General features: G+C 43.5%; 1 protein-coding gene across 1 annotated transcript in view; it reads right to left on the reverse strand.

Annotated features, from left to right (window-relative positions):
- GADL1 (glutamate decarboxylase like 1) overlaps positions 1-20,514 on the reverse strand; it is a 465,799-nt gene that overhangs the window by 276,067 nt on the left and 169,218 nt on the right. Inside the window, exons 4-5 of the mRNA XM_044293805.1 lie at positions 15,541-15,631; positions 1,636-1,742 (exon numbers count right to left, since the gene is read on the reverse strand). Coding sequence (XP_044149740.1) covers positions 1,636-1,742; positions 15,541-15,631 — 198 coding nt within the window. The remainder of the gene's footprint in view (positions 1-1,635; positions 1,743-15,540; positions 15,632-20,514) is intronic.

The following is a 20,514-nucleotide window of genomic DNA, read 5'->3' on the forward strand; positions in this document are numbered from 1 at the left end:
CATTTCATGTTGGTTCACTGGCATCTCAGCGCATTCTTTTCATGTGTTTCCTTTTACAAGTACTGTATATAGGACAAATGGTCACCATTCTATGTATATATCCGTAAGGCCTCATGCACACGACCGTTCCTTTTTTTGCGGTCCACAAACCGCGGATCCGCAAAAAAACGGAAGCCTCTCGTGTGCCTTCCGCAATTTGTGGAACAGGAACAGAACGGGCGGCCCATTGTAGAAATGCCTATTCTTGTCCTCAAAATGGACAAGAATAGGACATGTTCTATTTTTTGGGCGGTGATACGGAACAGAGCAACGGATGCGGACAGCACACGGAGTGCTGTCCGCATCTTTTGCGGCCCCATTAAAGTAAATGGGTCCACGGCTCGGATGCGGAACAAAACTACGGTCGTGTGCATGAGGCCTAAGGGTACAGCTACACGTTCAGGTTTCTTGATGCAGTTTTGGAATCAGGAATGGATCATAAAATGAGACAAATTATAGAGGACAGATCTGATTTTTCTTTTTTTAAATTCACTCCTGGTTTTGGCTTTTGAACCTACATCAAGATATCTGAACACGTGTCCATACCCTACTACTCCAGAAATAAGTAGTAAGTAGACGACCCAACATAGTCAATATATAAATGGTATTGGGTGTGTTCTTTTTAAAGATGAACAAAAGCATTAAAATTTACATTGCAATTGCTAGCATGAATTTCCTGTCTTGATCAACATTCTAGCATGTATGAGGAGCTCCAAATCTCCCAGGATTAATGTTAGACTCATTTGTTCTTCAGGGAGATAAGCCTCCAACATATCTACAGTATATGATAGCAGCTTCTCCTCTCTCCCTATTGGAAACAAATACATGCTTGACTAAAATGAGCACATATGTGCGTGGGGAAGATGGGAGTGCTAGTTGTGTTGCGGATGAGCATTCAGCTGACAGCTACTAAAGGTTTATGTGCACCTTTAGGTTCTGTCCATACTGCAATTCCTGGTGTCAAAGAACATATGGTGCTAACACATATAGTTGTACCCATACACATTAGACTCATAAGACATTATTTCAAATAAAACGATTGTTGGATGAAATTTAACAATAAAAGCTTATTTTAACCAACAGATGACAAACCATCAAGAAGTTGGCCATACTACAGGGACGATAAATCTTTGAAAGAACATTATCAGAATATTCATCATCCTTCGCCCAGTGTCATTGAACATGTATGGGCAGTTTGAATGACTACAATGGCCAATGTGTATGGCTATGTAAAATGGGATTCCATTCTATTCATAAGTAGTTGACTATGCATTTCAATACATTGAAAAAAAGATTCTAGTGCATTTCTAGTTCTCATCAAAAAACTTTAAAAAAGTCTGTTTTGGGGCTTTGGTTTATGATATAGGCTACAGTGCTCTGCCAGATCCATTATGTGATGGGTATGGCCTTTTAATGCACCTGATTGACTTATAATGGAGTCTGCTGTATTCTGCCAAGGTGTCGTTTTAATGGTAGGAATAGCTCTGCATGCAGTGCCATTTTTCCCCCCAAAATCATGGATTCTGCTACCTAGGCCCACATTTAAACCTTCAATGCAGACACGAATAGAGCCTAACAAGAATAAATCACACATACCTGGGCTAAATATACCATCTCCCTCCTTCCAGCCTAGGAATTCCATCATCTTTAACAAGACAGCCTCTTCAGTCAGTATAAACACAGGTGATACTTCATATGTGTATCTAGATGAAAGAGATAAAACTCAAGAAGTTATGTTGTAAGAATTAACATGTCTTATACAAAGCCTCATACACCCTCACAAAGGCCGTTCACACTGGCATTTTCATTACATTTGGAAGTAGTGATGAGCGGCAGGGGCAATATTCAAATTTGCAATATTTTGCGAATATTTTGTAGAAAATGCGTCATATATTCGCGAATTTGAGAATTTGCAATTATTTTCTTGATTGCGAAAATCGGCAATGTAATATCTGCGTAATGCGTGCGCAATACAGGCGTGGGTCACTTTTGCTACATTTTCCAGGCTTCTAGAAGTTTCCTGAGACTGGAGAAAATGGTTGGCATGGCAGAACATTAAAAATGGCTTTATATGCAGATAGAGTGCTCTAATATATTCGCGATTGCACTGAAGATGCGAATATTTTGGCGCAATACATGAAATTTCACATTTTAGCAGGTCTGACTACATATTATTGACTGGTGCACTATGTATTGTTGTGACATAACAGCACTATGTTTGAAGCATCTATGTATGGACAGCAGAACCTACCTAACACACTGTACTGCAACATCTACACTATATCACAATCTAACCTACAGTCACCCACTAACTCTCTGTATTATATATATAAGCTATCTAACTATCTATCTAATTTAATGAGTGGAAAGCACAGAGCACAGCAATGTCACTGCTGTCAAAATTTAAAAAAAAAACTGTAGAAAATGGCTGCTGGGGAGGTTCTTATATAGTAAGGGGTAGGCAACTTTCTCATTGGTTGCTAGAGATGTTGCTAAGCTCAGACAAAGACATTGCAGCCTTCTCATTGGCCCACAAGCAAGAAGCAGGGAGGGAAGTGCCGATATTCGCGATTAATATTCGTGATTTGAATTTTCGTGCCCAACACTATTTGGAGGTTGCTTTTACAAAAATGATTGCTAATTTTATTTTTTACCATTAAAATAGTTTATTGTACATGCTTACTGTCAGGAATAAGGACCACCTTATTCCTAGTTATAATGTTTGCTGTGATATTATATGTTTTATGGGTATATGTCTCAGTGTAACATAGTCCAGTGTGATTCACATTCATATACAGTATGTATTTATCTATTTGTATTGCCAGGTCAGCAGCCATTGATGAATTGGTTGAAGGCTGCATATAGTGCCGATATGTCTGCCTCATACCTGTGAAAACTGCTCCCCGGGGGGTTAGTTAGCACAGATAAACTAACCAGGATGGGCGCTTGTTTGGTGGTCACACTCAGGACAGGGGTCAGCAGACTCTCCGGCGCCGTGTGTCAGCATGGGGGCTTCATACCAGAGAATTAACAGAAAGTTGTAATCCTTCATAACTTGTTCAGGATGGGGCTGACGTCTCCACTGCTTGTGAGTGGAACACTCAGGGGTGTCCTGTCGACCTTATAACTGATGAGTGGTGGCAGTGAAAGTTTTGTGTTAGTGCGTGGGTGTGCTTGCAGGCTTTAAGTGGAGATTTTTGCTCGAGTTACGGCCCGGCGAAGGGCGTAACAGTGTGTGAAGGCGTGAGGTGAATCGGCCTGAAGGGCTTGGGCAACCCTTGTCACGTGACGTGGTGGGCCGGTCTGGTCCCCCGTACTTGACACTTATTATAAAGAATAGAGTAAAAAAAAACTATTATGTTTTATTTTCTCATTTACATTTTAACTTAAGGAGCAAGACTGTATTCATCCTAGTGTCATGACTATTGTTTTTTATCTTGATTCCAATCATATATAATGGTGTTTATCAGATTTTTATCAAGCCTTTGATACTTTTAAAAGCAGGAATATTTCTTCGGACTTTTCTATTCTTGTTATTAGAAATAGTATATCATAACAGATGCCAGTGTGAACAGAGCCTCAGAGATCTCTTTTTCAGGCTATTTATGACTAGCAAGCAAACAAATTAGATTTAAAAACTGCAAATGCTGTGTTACAAAATAAAGCTTACATAAAAAATAAATAAAAAATCGGAATTAAATCCCCTTAATGCTTTCACTGCCAGGACTTTTTTCACACTTTCATAATTATAAATAAAATAACAAGCAAATGTTGCCTCTCGGAATCCTTTGTCCACACAATTTTCACCTCATATGGCCAACTATATGCTCGATTGCGAGTTAATGACACACTCTCACTTGTCTTCGAGATCATGAATGGGACTAGGCAGGGATGCCCCCTGTCCCCGTCTCTGTTTATTCTAGTAGCTGAAACCCTTATGAAGTCCATTAGACAAACTACTGAGACTGTAGGAATCCAGTATGGCATTAGAGACTTGAAGTGTACCGCATTTGAGTATGACTTTTTGTTCCTAGTCACAAACCCGGAGACGGGTCTAAGAGTTATGAAAGAAAAGGTCCAGGAGTTTCAAACACTCTTAGATTTTAAGGTAAATCCTACCAAATCAGAACTATTGAATATAACATTATCAGAAGAGCAAGTAGCTCAGCTGCAGTCATCTGTACCTTTTCACTGGTCAAAAGACCCTGTGTAGTTTTAGGTATGCAGATACCGAGATATCTAGAGTACCTGTATTAGACAATATTAAGCAGCTTCTGCAGAAGTATGCTCTACCATTCCTGTCCTGGATGGGTAGAAAAAATATTCTGAATGCGTATGTAGTGCCTAAAATACTCTACACAATGCAAATGGTACCCATACCCCTGCCAGCAAGGTTTTTCTCAGATATAAAAAAACAAAAAAACGTTTTCTAGATTTCTATGGGGAGGGAGGAGACCCCGCCTCTACTATAGCATCATGACCAGACGAAGGGAGGCTGGCGGAGTAAGTCTGCCGAATACAGCTATTTATTATCACACCATTCAGCTAAGCAGATGGCTAGAACTGGTGGAGCCATGGAGACAACCTGACATTGCAAGCCTATGCACATACAGTGTAGGTCCTCTGTTTGTTTCAAAAACACTTCTGGCTAGCTGATAAATGTACGTAATTTCTTTCCGGGACCTTAAGACCCGTGACGTACATGTTCTTCAAGGGGATTGGGCGGGTGCAGGAGCTGCGCCCGCCTGATCCGCATCAGGGTTCTGGCAGTCACTGATAGTCGGACCCCTGCTGCATGCGCCAGCATCGGTGAAATAAAATGGATCAGACCCCCAAAAGTTTTGTCCCAAAGTGGGACAAAAAATATAATGAAAAAAAAATACTTTTAAAAATAAAGTTTTCCACTAAAAACTTCATTATCCCCAAATAAAGTAAAAAAAAATTGTAAAACATAGTGAAAAAAAGAAAAGTAGACATATTAGGTATCAAAGCGTCTGTATCGACCTAACCTCTCAGATGAACAACGTAAAAAAAAAAAAAAAAAACTGTGATAAATAAACAATTTTTTTGTCACCTTACATCACTAAAAGTACAAACACCAAGCGATCAAAAAAGAGTATGCCCACCAAAATAGTACAAATCTAACCATCACCTCATCCCACAAAAAATGAATGAATGTTGTTATTGTGTAAAACGTAAGTAAATAAAAAAAAGTATACATATAGGTATCGCTGCGTCTGTAAGGCCCCATGCACACGGCCGTGTTTCACAGCCGTGTGCGGGCCGTGGAACCGCGGCCTGGATCCCTCCTGAGAGCAGGAGCGCACGGCGTCACTGGTTGCTATGACGCCGTGCGCTCCCTGCTGCCGGCACAGTACAGTAATACACTGGTATAGATCATACCAGTGTATTACTGTATTGTGGCGGCAGCAGGGAGCGCACGGCGTCATAGCAACCAGTGACGCCGTGCGCTCCTGCTCTCAGGAGGGATCCAGGCCGCGGTTCCACGGCCCGCACACGGCCGTGAACAACGGCCGTGTGCATGGGGCCTCAGAATGTGCTCTAAAAAAATATCACATCACCTAACCCCTAAGGTGAACACAGTAAATTTTTTTATATAAAAACAGTGTAAAAAAAGCCATTTTTTGTCACCTTACATCACAAAAAGTGTAATAGCAAGCAATCAAAAAGTCATATGCACCCCAAAACAGTGCCAATCAAACCGTCATCTCATCCTGCAAAAACGGTACCCTACCTAAGATACTCGCCCAAAAACTTTTTGTTTCAAAAATGAAATCATTGCGTAAAACTTACATAAATAAAGAAAAGTAGATATATTAGGTATCTCTGCAACTGTAATAACCTTCTCTATAAAAAATATCACATGACCTAACCCCTCAGGTGAAAACCGTAAAAAAATATAGAAAAACAGTGTAAAAAAAGCAATTTTTTGTCACCTTACATCACAAAAAGTGTAATAGCAAGCGATCAAAAAGTCATATGCACCCTATAATAGTACCAATCAAACCATCATCTCATCCCGAAAAAAATGAGCCCCTACACAAGACAGTCGCCCCAAAAATATATAAAACTACGGCTTTCAGAATGTGGAGACACTAAAAAATATTATTTTTTTCTCAAAAATGCTTTGTTATGTAAAACTGAAACAAACAACCAAAAAAGTCATATTTGGTATTGTCGCATCCGTAACAACCTGCTCTATAAAAATACCACATGCTATAACCTGTCAGATGAATGTTGTAAAAAACAAAAAAAATTAATGATGCCAAAAAGTGTAATATAGAGCAACCAAAAATTATATGTACCCTAAAATAGTACTGTGGCAAAACCAACCTCGCCACTGGGTTTTGGAGAGGCCTGTTTAAAAGCCTCTTGCCTCGGGATTATAGCCCTGTGGCAAACCCAGCCACTATATACGGTAATTCCTGTACGTATGATGTTAGGGCATATGGGTATACCACTTTAAAGAACCAAGCGTATATATGTTTGTGTAACTTGTCAGCTTGGGAGACAGTTGGGTGGATAGACAGAGGGGAGGAAAATGCTGGGTGTGTTCCATTGTCCCATTGTGCCATTGTCCCATTGTGTGTTTAAATGGTGATGTCTGTCCTGTTGTATCCACATGTGTATTGGCGATTTCCCTTTGTCCTGAAAGATAATTGGATTGGTCTTCGGTTGTCTCCAGGACAGAGAGGAGGAAACCATGATGCATTGTGGGGATGTGTTGTATCTGTTCTGTGTTGCAGTCTCCCTTCTGGTCCTCTAGGGGTCGTGAACGATTGGTTGCTGTACTTGCATTGTGTGTGTTGTAAGATATTGATTGGTTGGATTTCAAAACCCTGTGGGCAGTACTATGTTTGTTTTTTATGAATAAAAGAGGCTGTACTTGAAGTGCAGTCAGACCACTGCTTGACCCTCAACACGGAGCCTTGTCTCGTTATTGGGGGGATTCCCTGTATGCTGTTAGAGACTGATTGCCAGGAGTGTAAGCTGATTGTATGCTTTTCCTGTTCGTCTGCTAGCAGCTATTCGCGAGGTTCCAGTTTGGAGTGCTATTTTGTATCCAGTTCGGGAGTTTGGTGTTCTGCAGTAGCTGTGCCTGTCTCTCAGAAAGGGGCATATTGCCTAAACGGATTTTAACCCCTTGTCTGCTGAAACGGTCCGTTACAATTGGTGGCAAGCGGCGGGATCGTTCATACAGCCAGAAGGACGGCTACAGGAGACACCATTTCTGTGGATTCTACAATTTAAGGGCAACGCATGTCCCAGTACAGCGACCCTAAAAGCAACAGGATGGAACCAGCAGTGTTATACGAGGAGGAGGACCTGGATGGCCGGGATGCATTAAGGAAAGGCATCTGGTACCAGGCCCTGGATAATGTACAATACCAGCGGGGTGAGAGTCTCCCCAGTGAAGAGCAGCGGTTGCAGAAGCAAGTGGCCCTGCGGATGCCCTTCCTGGGAGAGCAGCCCCTGGAGGAATGGGTGAAGGAACTAGAGCTGGAGGATGCCTACCAGGCGCTTTGGTGGTATATGGCACAGTATATACCCTGGACAGCCGAACATGACAAGCCAGAAGGGGAGGAGTTTGATGGTCCTGGCTTGTTATGGGAGTCCTGCACAGTCCAGACTTCAGGACATTTTCTACGAGAGGGAGGCTAGGCAGAATTGGGATGACCCCCATGAGGTAGAGCAAGACCTGACTCACCTAGCAACCCTGGAGTGGGAACTGGAGCAGGACTACCAAGATCTCTTCCACTCCATTGGGAAGGCTCAGCAGGACAGTAAGGTGACAGACCCAGATCCAGACCCATTCAGCTGGGCAGATATTGTAGAGTGTTACTGGGAAAGGACCCCAGGTGGCCGGTAGAGATGGGACCGAGGTCTCTCCACCGGTCCTGCAGGGAATTGGGAGCCCAGTCTCCATTCCCCAGCAGCAGTGTGAAATGCAGGGAGAGGAGAGCAGCGTCCTCCCTCCCCAGCGGCAGACTGAGTTACAGGGGGCAGAGGTAGTTGTTCCTACCCCCCAGCAGCAGCATGATTTTTGGGGAATTGGGAGCCCAGTCTCCATTCCCCAGTGGCCGAGTGATGTGCCGAGAATTGGGAGCCCAGTCTCCATTCCCCAGCGGCAGAGTGTCCAGCAGGGAATATAGAGCCAAGTCTCCTTTCCTCAGCAGCAGGACACTGTATTGGGAGCAGAGACAGTCGGTCTCCCTCCACAGAGTATGGAAGTATGTATGGGAGAGGAGCTTGCTACCACCTCTCCCCAGCGGCGGATCCGTAATTTACAGGGAATTGGGGGCCCAGTCTCCATTCCCCAGCGGCTGTGTGATTTACAGGGAATTGGAAGCCCAGTCTTCATTTCACAGCGGCCGTGTGATTTATTGGGAATTGAGAGCCCAGTCTCCATTCCCCAGCGGCAGGCTGAGTTACAGGGGGCAGAGACAGTCGGTCCTGTTCTCCAGCAGCAGATTGAGTTGTTGGGAATTGGGAGCCCAGTCTCCATCCCACAGCAACAGAAGGATTTGTTGGGAACTGGGAGCCTAGTCTCCATTCTCCAGCGGGCGCTTAACTTACCAGGGGGAGACAGTAAGCCCCACAACTGTGCAGATGGGACCATGGTCTCTGCACTTACAGCACAGGGGTAGGGACAGTCGGTCCTGTCCCCCAGCAACAGGGCTGTTTAGCCAAAGAGGAGACAGTCGGTCTCCCCCTCCAACAACCAGATCTCCAGCCATCTCCGCAGGGATACCAGGAGGAGGAGGTAAGCAAGCCCTCCCCTTCCCAGCTACTTCCCAACCGAGTTCTGGGGGCAGGGGAGGAGCCTGCAATACCCACTGATCCCTTCCCAGCGCAAGAGCTGGCATCAGGGCAGAGAGCCGCTAGCCTCTGCTCCACCGACCCCCTTGTTACAGGACTGGCTTGTACCCCCCTCACCCCAGCAGAAGAGCTGGCATCAGGGTAGAGCGCAGTCGGCCTCTGCCCTCCCCTATCCTCTTGTCCAGAGACTGACTTCCCACAGGCATTCCCAGCGGAAGAGCTGGCATCTGGGCAGAGCGCAGTCGGCCTCTGCCCACCAAGTACCTACAGCTCCAAGCTGGAGAAACACAAAGCAAGGAGTAGCAGATGCACACTCAACAGCTGGGGACATACAGAACAGAGCCAGGCCCCAAGATTCAACAGGTCCAGCATTGGGTTGTGGTTGGACTGTCAGACTAACTCAGGTACTGACCGTGAGGTCAGGTTTCTGGTTAGTCTTCCCTGGGAGGGGGAGATGTGTGGCGAAACCAACCTTGCCACTGGGTTTTGGAGAGGCCTGTTTAAAAGCCTCTTGCCTCGGGATTATGGCCCTGTGGCAAACCCAGCCACTATATACGGTAATTCCTGTACGTATAATGTTAGGGCATATGGGTATACCACTTTAAAGAACCAAGCGTATATATGTTTGTGTAACTTGTCAGCTTGGGAGACAGTTGGGTGAATAGACAGAGGGGAGGAAAATGTTGGGTGTGTTCCATTGTCCCATTGTGTGTTTAAATGGTGAAGTCTGTCCTGTTGTCTCCACATGTGTATTGGTGATTTCCCTTTGTCCTGAGAGATAATTGGATTGGTCTTCGGTTGTCTCCAGGACAGAGAGGAGAAAAACCATGATGCATTGTGGGGATGTGTTGTATCTGTTCTGTGTCGCAGTCTCCCTTCTGGTCCTCTAGGGGGCGTGAACGATTGGTTGCTGTACTTGCATTGTGTGTGTTGCAAGATATTGATTGGTTGGATTTCAAAACCCTGTGGGCAGTACTATGTTTGTTTTTTATGAATAAAAGAGGCTGTACTTGAAGTGCAGTCAGACCACTGCTTGACCCTCAACACGGAGCCTTGTCTCGTTATTGGGGGGATTCCCTGTATGCTGTTAGAGACTGATTGCCAGGAGTGTAAGCTGATTGTATGCTTTTCCTGTTCGTCTGCTAGCAGCTATTCGCGACGTTCCAGTTTGGAGTGCTATTTTGTATCCAGTTCGGGAGTTTGGTGTTCTGCAGTAGCTGTGCCTGTCTCTCAGAAAGGGGCATATCGCCTAAATGGATTTTAACCCCTTGTCTGCTGAAACGGTCCATTACAAGTACCAACAAAACTGTAACCTTATCCCATAGTTTCCAAAATGGGGTAACTTTTTTGAAGTTTCTACTCTGGGGGTGCATCAGGGGGGCTTCAAATGGGACATGGTGTTACAAAAAACAGTTCAGAAAAATCTGCCTTCCAAAAACTGTATGGCATTCCTTTCCTTCTGCGCAATGCCGTGTGCCCGTACAGCAGTTTACGACCACATATGGGGTGTTTCTGTAAACAGAATCAAGGCCATAAATATTGAGTTTTGTTTGGCTGTTAACCCTTGCTTTGTAACTGGAAAAATTGAATAAAATTGAAAATCTGAAATTTCATCTCTATTTTCCATTATTTTTTGTGGAACACCAAAATGGTTAACAAAGTTTGTAAAATCAGTAAAAGTGACACATGTCAGATTTGCAAAAAATGGCCTAGTCCTTAAGGTGAAAAATGGCAGGGTCCTGAAGGGGGTTAAAGGGATATGTGAGACATGGCTGACTGTGTGTAGAGATCTAGCTCCATCCCCTCTGATGCTGGCAAGCATAATACCAGATCTAATTGGAGTCCCAAGGGGTGTATTCTCAGAGATATGGACATACTTGACTCAGAGCAGGCTAGAAGACTTTGTGTTAGACCGGGAACCCCCATCAATAGAGGTACTCCCTGAATCAATCCCCCTCCCTTCTTTTTGGCATCTGCTCATTTCAACACAGTATGCATGAAGGCGTTGAAGAAACACTGATTTCAGAGACCACTCACTTCTTTTGAAAAACTTATCACCACACCAATAATTAAACAGAGATAAGTTTCTGCACTATACCTACTATTGGGAGGTGAGAGGAGAGACTTCAAGCCACCATACTTGATGGAGTGGGAAAAAGAACTTAATGTGGCACTGACGGAACAGGAGACAAAAAGAATATTGGTGTCCTCTCATGGCTTTTCACCATGTGTAAGTCTTCAAGACAATAATTTTAAACTTCTTTCCCGATGGTATAGGACCCCTGAGTTCCTATACAAGAGGGGCCTGTCTAATTCTCAAATTCTCATTGGTGATGGAGATGAGGAGGAGAGGTGGGATCTCTATCTCACATTTGCCCCTTGATCGTACCATATTGGGAAGGAGTCAGTGAAGTAATCAGAAAACTCACTACACTTGACTTTCAGCTCAATCTGGACATGATTGTCTATGCTCGACTGACCAAACTATATAACCCAACAAAGAGGAATCTTGTGACCTGAGATGGTCTGACCAACTTTCACCGTCACAGGGCCCCCTTTTCTTCAGCCAGACCGCAATTAAGCCATACAGGCAGACTAGTATAACCCCCACACATGAGACAAGGCTTAATGCTGGGTAAAACAAGTCTGAGTTTATTGGCACACATGCATCCAATTATACAGTGCACAGAACACCTCCCCCACAGCCTGGGAGATGATTGAGTTACAAACTAAGCCAACCCCCAACTTCCCCAGGACAGAGCAATACAGTATTGTAAAAAAACTCCTTTGATGTGATTTTTTTGAACAGATGCAGTGTTCTTGGCATTCCAGGGGGAGGGGGGTCTCTGCTTGGGTACCGAACAAACTGCCAAAATGAAGGAAATAAGCAAATAAAATGGTGCGAACAAATCCATAGAGAAAGGGCTCTCCTTCACATGACCCATCTCTTTGCAGCAGCAAAAGCTTTTATTCCCCTACACTGGTTAGATGTTCACCTTCCTTCTATTCAAGAGTGGAAGTCTAAGGTCACTCAAATTTGAGGAGATGTCTAGCTGGATAAACAGAAGCCACGACAGGCTTACTCGGGTGTGGCAACCTTCGAGAACTTTGGGGAATTCCCCCTAGTCCCTCTAGATTTGCATTGACAACTAAGAGGGAGGCTGCCTTATACAAGGTAGCCCCCCTCCTTTTTCTCCACCTTTATTTTTCTTTAGCTCAGTTTTTTTTTTGTTCTCCTCTTTTTATTCTTTTTCTTTTCTCTTTTATTTAAGTTTCATGCGCTATTATGTTACTTAGCAGATTTTATCTGTATGACCCCTATATTGTTACTGTTAGGTGAGCTTATAATGGCTGTGACGTCTAATTCTGGGTTTCAACAGAGTAAGGCCTCATGCACACGGCCGTTATTTCGGTCCGCATCTGAGCCGCCGTTTTGGTGGCTCGGATGCGGACCCATTCACTTCAGTGGTGCCGCAAAAGATGCAGACAGCACTCCGTGTGCTGTTAGCATCTGTTGCTCCATTCTGTGGCCCCGCAAAAAAGATATATAACATGTCCTATTCTTGTCCGCACTTTGCGGACCAGAAAAGGCATTTATATTGAAGGCGGTCCGTGCCGCTCCGCAAATTGCAGAACACACACTGACGCCATCTGAGTTTTGCGGATTCTCAATATGCAGACCGCAAAACACGTGTGCATGTGGCCTAAGGAGTCAAAACTGGAGACATGGAATGAAACACCATGCTGCTTACTTTCTTGTCAGTCAACTTCATTGTATGTCTTATATTGTGGTATCTGCTATTCAGCATTATGTTTATTATGCTTACTATGTTAATATTAAAAATAAAGAATGTATAAAAATTAATTAATTAAATAACAACTAGCACAATAATTTACAGCCCTTATCTTCTAGTCATGACATATTACATAAATCCTTGACATCGAATAGATTCGAGGCTACCACCAGAGGCAAAATATTATTATGAAAATCACTGATTGAACAGTTTGAGGCTACAACCAAAAACCTAGTAATAAAACATAGGGGAAAATTGATCTATGATGAAAAAGGAGGTATGAAAAACACGTGCAATTCAGCTTTCTTTAAAAATATAATAAAAGAGGTTAAAAGATCTCTTCTAGAAAATGTTCCACTACTGTCTGGGGCAGTGTTTGGTATTATAGCTAAGTTGCAATACCAGGCAAAGCCCATGAACAAAAAAAATATGATTGCATTATGCCACCTATTCTTTCCTATGAACTCCTCTAGTAAATTTTATAACAGGGATTCATACAACTTTCTGACATTCTGAAAATAATTAATTACTTATTGGCCAAGTAACACAATGGGACAGATTTACTAATCCTGTAGTGGCTGTCTACATAGTCATCAAATATATCACAATGTCTCGAACTGGATAATTATTTGGTGTAGGGCTAGACACTTTTGTCTCATTTTAAACCAGCTAATACTTGGCTTAGGATGTGATAGTATACTATAATTATGCTGCAATTATGGTGCAAAAAGTCACATCTGAGACTTTGCTGATAAACCACACCCCCTTAAAGATCTACAGTACAGACCAAAAGTTTGGACACATCTTCTCATTCAAAGAGTTTTCTTTATTTTCATGACTATGAAAATTGTAGATTCCCACTGAAGGCATCAAAACATATTCTAGGTTCTTCAAAGTAGCCACCTTTTGCTTTGATTACTGCTTTGCACACTCTTGGCATTCTCTTGATGAGCTTCAAGAGGAAGTCACCTGAAATGGTCTTCCAACAGTCTTGAAGGAGTTCCCAGAGATGCTTTTGCCTTCACTCTGCGGTCCAGCTCACCCAAAACCATCTCGATTGGGTTCAGGTCCGGTGACTGTGGAGGCCAGGTCATCTGGCACAGCACCCCATCACTCTCCTTCATGGTCAAATAGCCCTTACACAGCCTGGAGGTGTGTTTGGGGTCATTCTCCTGTTGAAAAATAAATGATGGTCCAACTAAACGCAAACCGGATGGAATAGCATGCCACTGCAAGATGCGGTTGTAGCCATGCTGGTTTAGTATGCCTTAAATTTTAAATAAATCCCCAACAGTGTCACCAGCAAAGCACCCCCACACCATCACACCTCCTCCTCTATGCTTTACGGTGGGAACCAGGCATGTAGAGTCCATCAATTCACCTTTTCTGCGTTGCACAAAGACACAGTGGTTGGAACCAAAGATCTCAAATTTGGACTCATCAGACCAAAGCACAGATTTCCACTGGTCTAATGTCCATTCCTTGTGTTCTTTAGCCCAAACAAGTCTCTTCTGCTTGTTGCCTGTCCTTAACAGTGGTTTCCTAGCAGATATTCTACCATGAAGGCCTGATTCACACAGTCTCCTCTTAGCAGTTGTTCTAGAGATGTGTCTGCTGCTAGAACTCTGTGTGGCATTGACCTGGTCTCTAATCTGAGCTGCTGTTAACCTGCGATTTCTGAGGCTGGTGACTCGGATGAACTTATCCTCCGCAGCAGAGGTGACTCTTGGTCTTCCTTTCCTGGGGCGGTCTGCATGTGAGCCAGTTTCTTTGTAACGCTTGATGGTTTTTGTGACTGCACTTGGGGACACTTTCAAAGTTTTCCCAATTTTTCGGACTGACTGACCTTCATTTCTTAAAGTAATGATGGCCACTCGTTTTTCTTTACTTAGCTGCTTTTTTCTTGCCATAATACAAATTCGAACAGTCTATTCAGTAGGACTATCAGCTGTGTATCCACCTGACTTCTCCACAATGCAACTGATGGTCCCAACCCCATTTATAAGGCAAGAAATCCCACTTATTAAACCTGACAGGGCACACCTGTGAAGTGAAAACCATTTCAGGTGACTACCTCTTGAAGCTCATCAAGAGAATGCCAAGAGTGTGCAAAGCAGTAATCAAAGCAAAAGGTGACTACTTTGAAGAACCTAGAATATGACATATTTTCAGTTGTTTCACACTTTTTTGTTAGGTATATAATTTCACATGTGTTAATTCATAGTTTTGATGCCTTCAGTGTAAATCTACAATTTTTATAGTCATGAAAAAAAAGAAAACTCTTTGAATGAGAAGGTGTGTCCAAACTTTTGGTTTGTACTGTAGGTTCAGAGGATTTGTATAAAACTAGATGCACCAAATTGTACTAAATTGCACCACATTTGGGACAGTTTACAACAATGGGTTGTCAAGCTTTTAAACACCACCACGCCTAAATCTAGATACAAGTAGCATTTCTACAACACCCTCAGGGCTTTCCAAGAAGGCAGGATGATAAAGGTGGGCCCGGTGGACCCAGTATATTTGTCTTCTTTTTTTTTTTGGACTAACAGAAGGTGCCATAGAGGTGCCATAGACTTCAGTCTAGGGAAATGGACTGGCAGGGAATGCACCTAATTTATGAAAAAGTGTGTGTCTCATCATAAATTTGGTGCATCTTCTGGCTGTGCAGGAGATGACAAAGACCATCAAGAAAACGCTGAAGTAGATGGAAGTAGGTGCACTCGCAACAATAAATTAATACCAACATTTACAAGAGAAATTCATGAGATTTCTTGCATTAATTATATTTAATATATGGAACATGTGCATTCTCTCTATGGATAACTGCATCAATTTAATTGCTCTTAAAAATAATGCTACTTACACACTTGGGTTCAAAGCTTCAGTAATAAAACGTGCTGCTAAAGAGTAATGATCCATTCCACCATACAACTGATTGAAGAATCTTGGGTGACCTTAAAACAAGACAAATGTATGAGCTTCCAAGCAAATTACTAAGGTTATACAGATGTAATGTAGCAATGAAAACACATACTAGACAGATTATTCTGCATGTTATAAGTTAAGGCTTGTACATCACTAAAGGAATATGACAGCTAGGTAATAAATAATAAGGTTGTCATAAGCAGCTTGTCATGGTTTATGAAGTATAGTTAACTTTTAAAGCATATCATTTAGGCTGGCACTGAACCAATATATTATCTGTGTAGTATCAGCTTTCTGATTCATTAAGTAGTCTACTGTTTATGCCATTAAAGGGAATATATCACTTGATTGATTTTAACTCTTTAAGGACACAGCCTTATTTCACCTTACGGACCAGGCCATTTTTTGCAAATCTGACCAGTGTCAATTTAAGTGGTGATAACTTTAAAACGCTTTGACTTATCCAGGCCATTCTGAGATGGTTTTTTTCTTCACATATTGTACTTCATGACATTGGTAAAGTGGAGTAAAAATAAATAAATTATTTATTTAAAAAATTACCAAATTTTCCAAAGATTTGGAAAAATTAGCAAATTTCCAAGTTTCAATTTCTCTACTTCTATAATACATAGTAATACCTACAAAAATAGTTATTACTTTACATTCCCCATATGTCTACTTCATGTTAGGATCATTTTGGGAATTACATATTATTTTTGGGGGACGTTACAAGGCTTAGAAGTTTAGAAGTAAATCTTGAAATTTCTCAGAAAATTTCAAAAACCAACTTTTTAAGGACCAGTTCAGGTCTGAAGTCACTTTGTGAGGCTTACATAATAGAAACCACCCAAAAATGATCCCATTCTAGAAACTGCTGTATGGGCACACGGCAGGGCGCAGAAGGAAAGGAATGCCACACGTTTTTTGGAAGGCAGATTTTGCTAGACTGGTTTTTTTGACACCATGTCCAATTTGAAGCCCCCCTGATGCACCCCTAGATTAGAAACACCATAAAAGTGACCCCATCTAAGAAACTACTCACCTCAAGGTATTCAAAACTGATTTTACAAACGTTGTTAACCCTTTAGGTGTTCCACAAGAATTAATGGAAAATAGAGATACAATTTCAAAATTTCACTTTTTTGGCAGATTTTTCATTTTAGGATTTTTTTTCCAGTTACAAAGAAAGGGTTAACAGCCAAACAAAACTCAATATTTATGGCCCTGTTTCTGTAGTTTACAGAAACACCCCATATGTGGTCACAAACTGCTGTACAGGCACATGACAGGGCAAAGAAGGAAAAGAATGCCATACGGTTTTTGGAAGGAAGATTTTGATACCATGTCCCATTTGAAGCCCCCTGATGTCACTCCCAAAAAGTGACCCCATTTTAGAAACTACGGGATAGGGTGGAAGTTTTGCTGATACTAGTTTAAAGTACATATGATTTTTGGTTGCTCTATATTACACTTTTTGTGAGGCAAGGTAACAAGAAATAGCTGTTTTGGCACCTATTTTTTTTGTTAGTTACAACATTCATCTGACAGGTTTGATCATGTGGTATTTTTACAGAGCAGGTTGTCACGGAAGCGGCAATACCTATTATGTATACATTTTTTTTATTTATGTAAGTTTTACACAATGATTTCATTTTTGAAACCAAAAACATTTTTTAGTGTCTCCATAGTCTGAGAGCCATATTTTTATTCAGTTTTTGGGCGATTATCTTAGGTAGGGTCTCATTTTTTTGTGGGATGAGATGACGGTTGGATTAGCACTATTTTGGGGTGCATATGACTTTTTGATCGCTTGCTATTACACTTTTTGTGATGTAGGATGTGACCTTTCTGATATTGCTCCACTATCTTTCTGCGCAACATTGTGGGAATTGGTGATCCTCTACCCATCTTGGCTTCTGAGAGACACTGCCACTCTGAGAAGCTCTTTTTATACCCAATCATGTTGCCAATTGACCTAATTAGTGTTAATTGGTCTTCCAGCTCTTCGTTATGCTCAAATTTACTTTTTCCAGCCTCTTATTGCTACTTGTCCCAACTTTTTGGGGATTTGTTGACACAGTGAAAATTTGAATCAACGTATTTTTCCTTTAAAATGATACATTTACTCGGATTAAACGTTTGATCTGTCATCTACGTTCTATTACAAATAAAATATTGACATTTGCCATCTCCACATCATTGCATTCAGTTTTTATTCACAATTTGTTTAGTGTCCCAACTTTTTGGGAATCCGGTTTGTAATTAATCTGTCTGCTAGTTCGGTGTGTGACCTCAAAGAATGAGGAGAGCATAAAATAAGGGACGTGGCACTGGGCGTTCAGCGCCATTTTGTAGGCCCAAATGGTGAATCCAGAAAAATGGCTTACAAATGGTGCAGCCACAAAAAGTAGAGGCGTTAGTAGATTGGATGGCTGGCAGTGCCTCTAGTTCCTTCACATTGTCTCCCACCCGGTTTCCAGCTGAAACCGTAGAGTTGGCACCTGCAGCCCATGGCCATCTGTCTTTTACCTCACCCCCTTGCAAATCAGCCAAGTAGTCTGAGCCTCAAGTCATGCAGCAGTCTCTTATGCTTTTTGATGACTCTGCTGGCGGGGTTTCCGTGGGCCATCCACCTAGCCCTGCCACAGAAGTGGAAGAGATTGAGTGCACTGATGCCCAACCTCTTATGTTTCAGGATGTAGACATGGGAGGACCACTGCAGCATGTCTTTGATTACGATGATGAAACACAGGTGCCAACAGCTGCGGCTTGCTGCAGTGTGCAGACTGGCAAGGAGGGTAGGGGTGAAGACTGGGTGGAATATCATGTGGAGGATGATGATGTCCTAGACCCCACATGGAATTGAGGTCATGTGAGTGACGTGTGCAGTTCGGAGGAAGAGGTGATGGTCACACAGAGCCAGCCGCACAGCAAAAGAGGGAGCAGGGTGCAAAAGCAGAGTGTCCGTCCTCTCACTAGTTTGCCTGCTACTGCATACCACACCCAGGGACTGAGCACACTAAAGCCAGCTCTAAGGAGTTTCCTGGCTTGGCAGTACTTTAGACAATGTGCTGACAACAAGATGTGAGGGGTTTGCACGCTGTGCAATCAGAGCCTGAAACGAGGCATAAATGTTTTAAACCTGGGCACCACCTGAATGACCAGGCATCTAAATACAAAGCACGAGCTGCAGTGGAGTACACACCTGAAAAGCCACAAAAGATCTCAGGCTCCACTTGCTCCCTCATCTGCTGCGGTCTCGGCCTCTTCCTCCCGCTCTGGAGTGACAGTGACACCTGCCACTCCGCAGAGGATGTGGCAGCAACAGCACCACCTCCACCACCATCACCCAGCTTGTCCACACTGTCCCATGGAAGCATTCAGCTATCCATCCCCCAAACACTGGAGAGAAAGAGGAAGTACCCCCTTACTCACCTGCGATTCCTGGACAGAAATGCCAACATTTGAAAATTCCTGACCTTTGAAATGCTTTCATTCTGTCTGGTGGAGATAGAGACTTTTAAAAACCTTATGGCGGTGGCTGTCCCACAGTACGTGGCTCCCAGCCACCACTACTTTTCCAGGTCCTGCCCTGCACAACCTAGTGAAGTACAAAATCAAGTGTGCACTGCGCAATGCCATCTGTGGCGAGGTCCACATAACTACCGATACGTGGACCAGTAAGCACAGGCAGGGATGTTATATCTCCCTAACCGCACACTGGGTAAATGCAGTGGCGGCTGGGCCTCAGACGGAAAGCAGTTTGGCGCATGTCCAAGACATTTCTTGTTGCCTCCTGTTGCCTCCTCCTCCTACTTTGGTTCCTCCTCTACTGCCTCCTCATCCGGTCAGCGTAACACCTTCACCACCAACTTCAGCACAGCCATGGGAAAACGACAGCAGTAGCTGTGGACGGGCATGGAGCAACAGACCGATATGTGGTTTGTGCCTTTGAGCCTCAAACCTGGCTTTGTGGTGTGCGATAGAGGGCAAAATCTAATAGCAGCTCTGGGGCTAGCCGGTTTAATGCACATCCCTAGCCTGGCACATGTGCTGAATTTCATGGTGCAAAGGCTTCTGAAAAATTACACCGATATGTCAGAGCTGCTACAGAAAGTGCGGGCTGTCTGTGCGGGCTTTCAGCATTATCACCCTGCTGCTGCTTGCCTGTCTACGCTGCAGCATAACTTCGGCCTTTCTACTCACCACCTCATATGTGACATACCCACAAGGTGGAAATCCACACATGCTGGAGAAACTGTGCGAGCAGCAGAAGGCAATAGTGGAGTTTCAGCTGCAGCACACACGGGTGAGTCGCTCTGCGGTACAGCAGCACTTCACCACCAATGAGTGAGCCTACATGCGGGACGTGTGTGCCGTGTTGCGCTGTTTCGAGTACTCCAACAACATGGCCAGTGCTGATGACGCAGTTCTCATCGTTACTATCCCACGAGGAGGAGGAAGAGGGCAAGTGGCTCGGAGGGTAGGTTCCTGCACCAACAGAGGCCAGGTAAACAACTGTCCAGCTAGGGTACAGTTCTGCAGGATGAGGAGGATGATGAGGAGTAGGAACCGTGTTTACAGCAGGCTGGCACCCAAATCAGCTTATGGGCATCAATGGAGCGTGGCTGGGGGGATACAGAGGACACAGACGATACACCTCCCACAGAGGACAGCTTATCATTGCCTTTGGGAAGCCTGGCACACATGAGTGACTACATGCTGCAGTGCCTGCGCAGCGACCGCCGAGTTGCCCACATTGTAACCAATGCTGATTACTGGATGGCCATCCTGCTGGATCCCCACTACAAGGACAATGTGCCGTCCTTAATTCCGTCACTGGAGCTTGATCGGAAGATGCGCAAGTACAAGCATATGCTGGTAGATGCTTCTGATGGCATTCCCACCAGAC

This window comes from Bufo gargarizans, chromosome 5, assembly GCF_014858855.1.
Source record: "Bufo gargarizans isolate SCDJY-AF-19 chromosome 5, ASM1485885v1, whole genome shotgun sequence".
Lineage (NCBI taxonomy): Eukaryota > Metazoa > Chordata > Amphibia > Anura > Bufonidae > Bufo > Bufo gargarizans.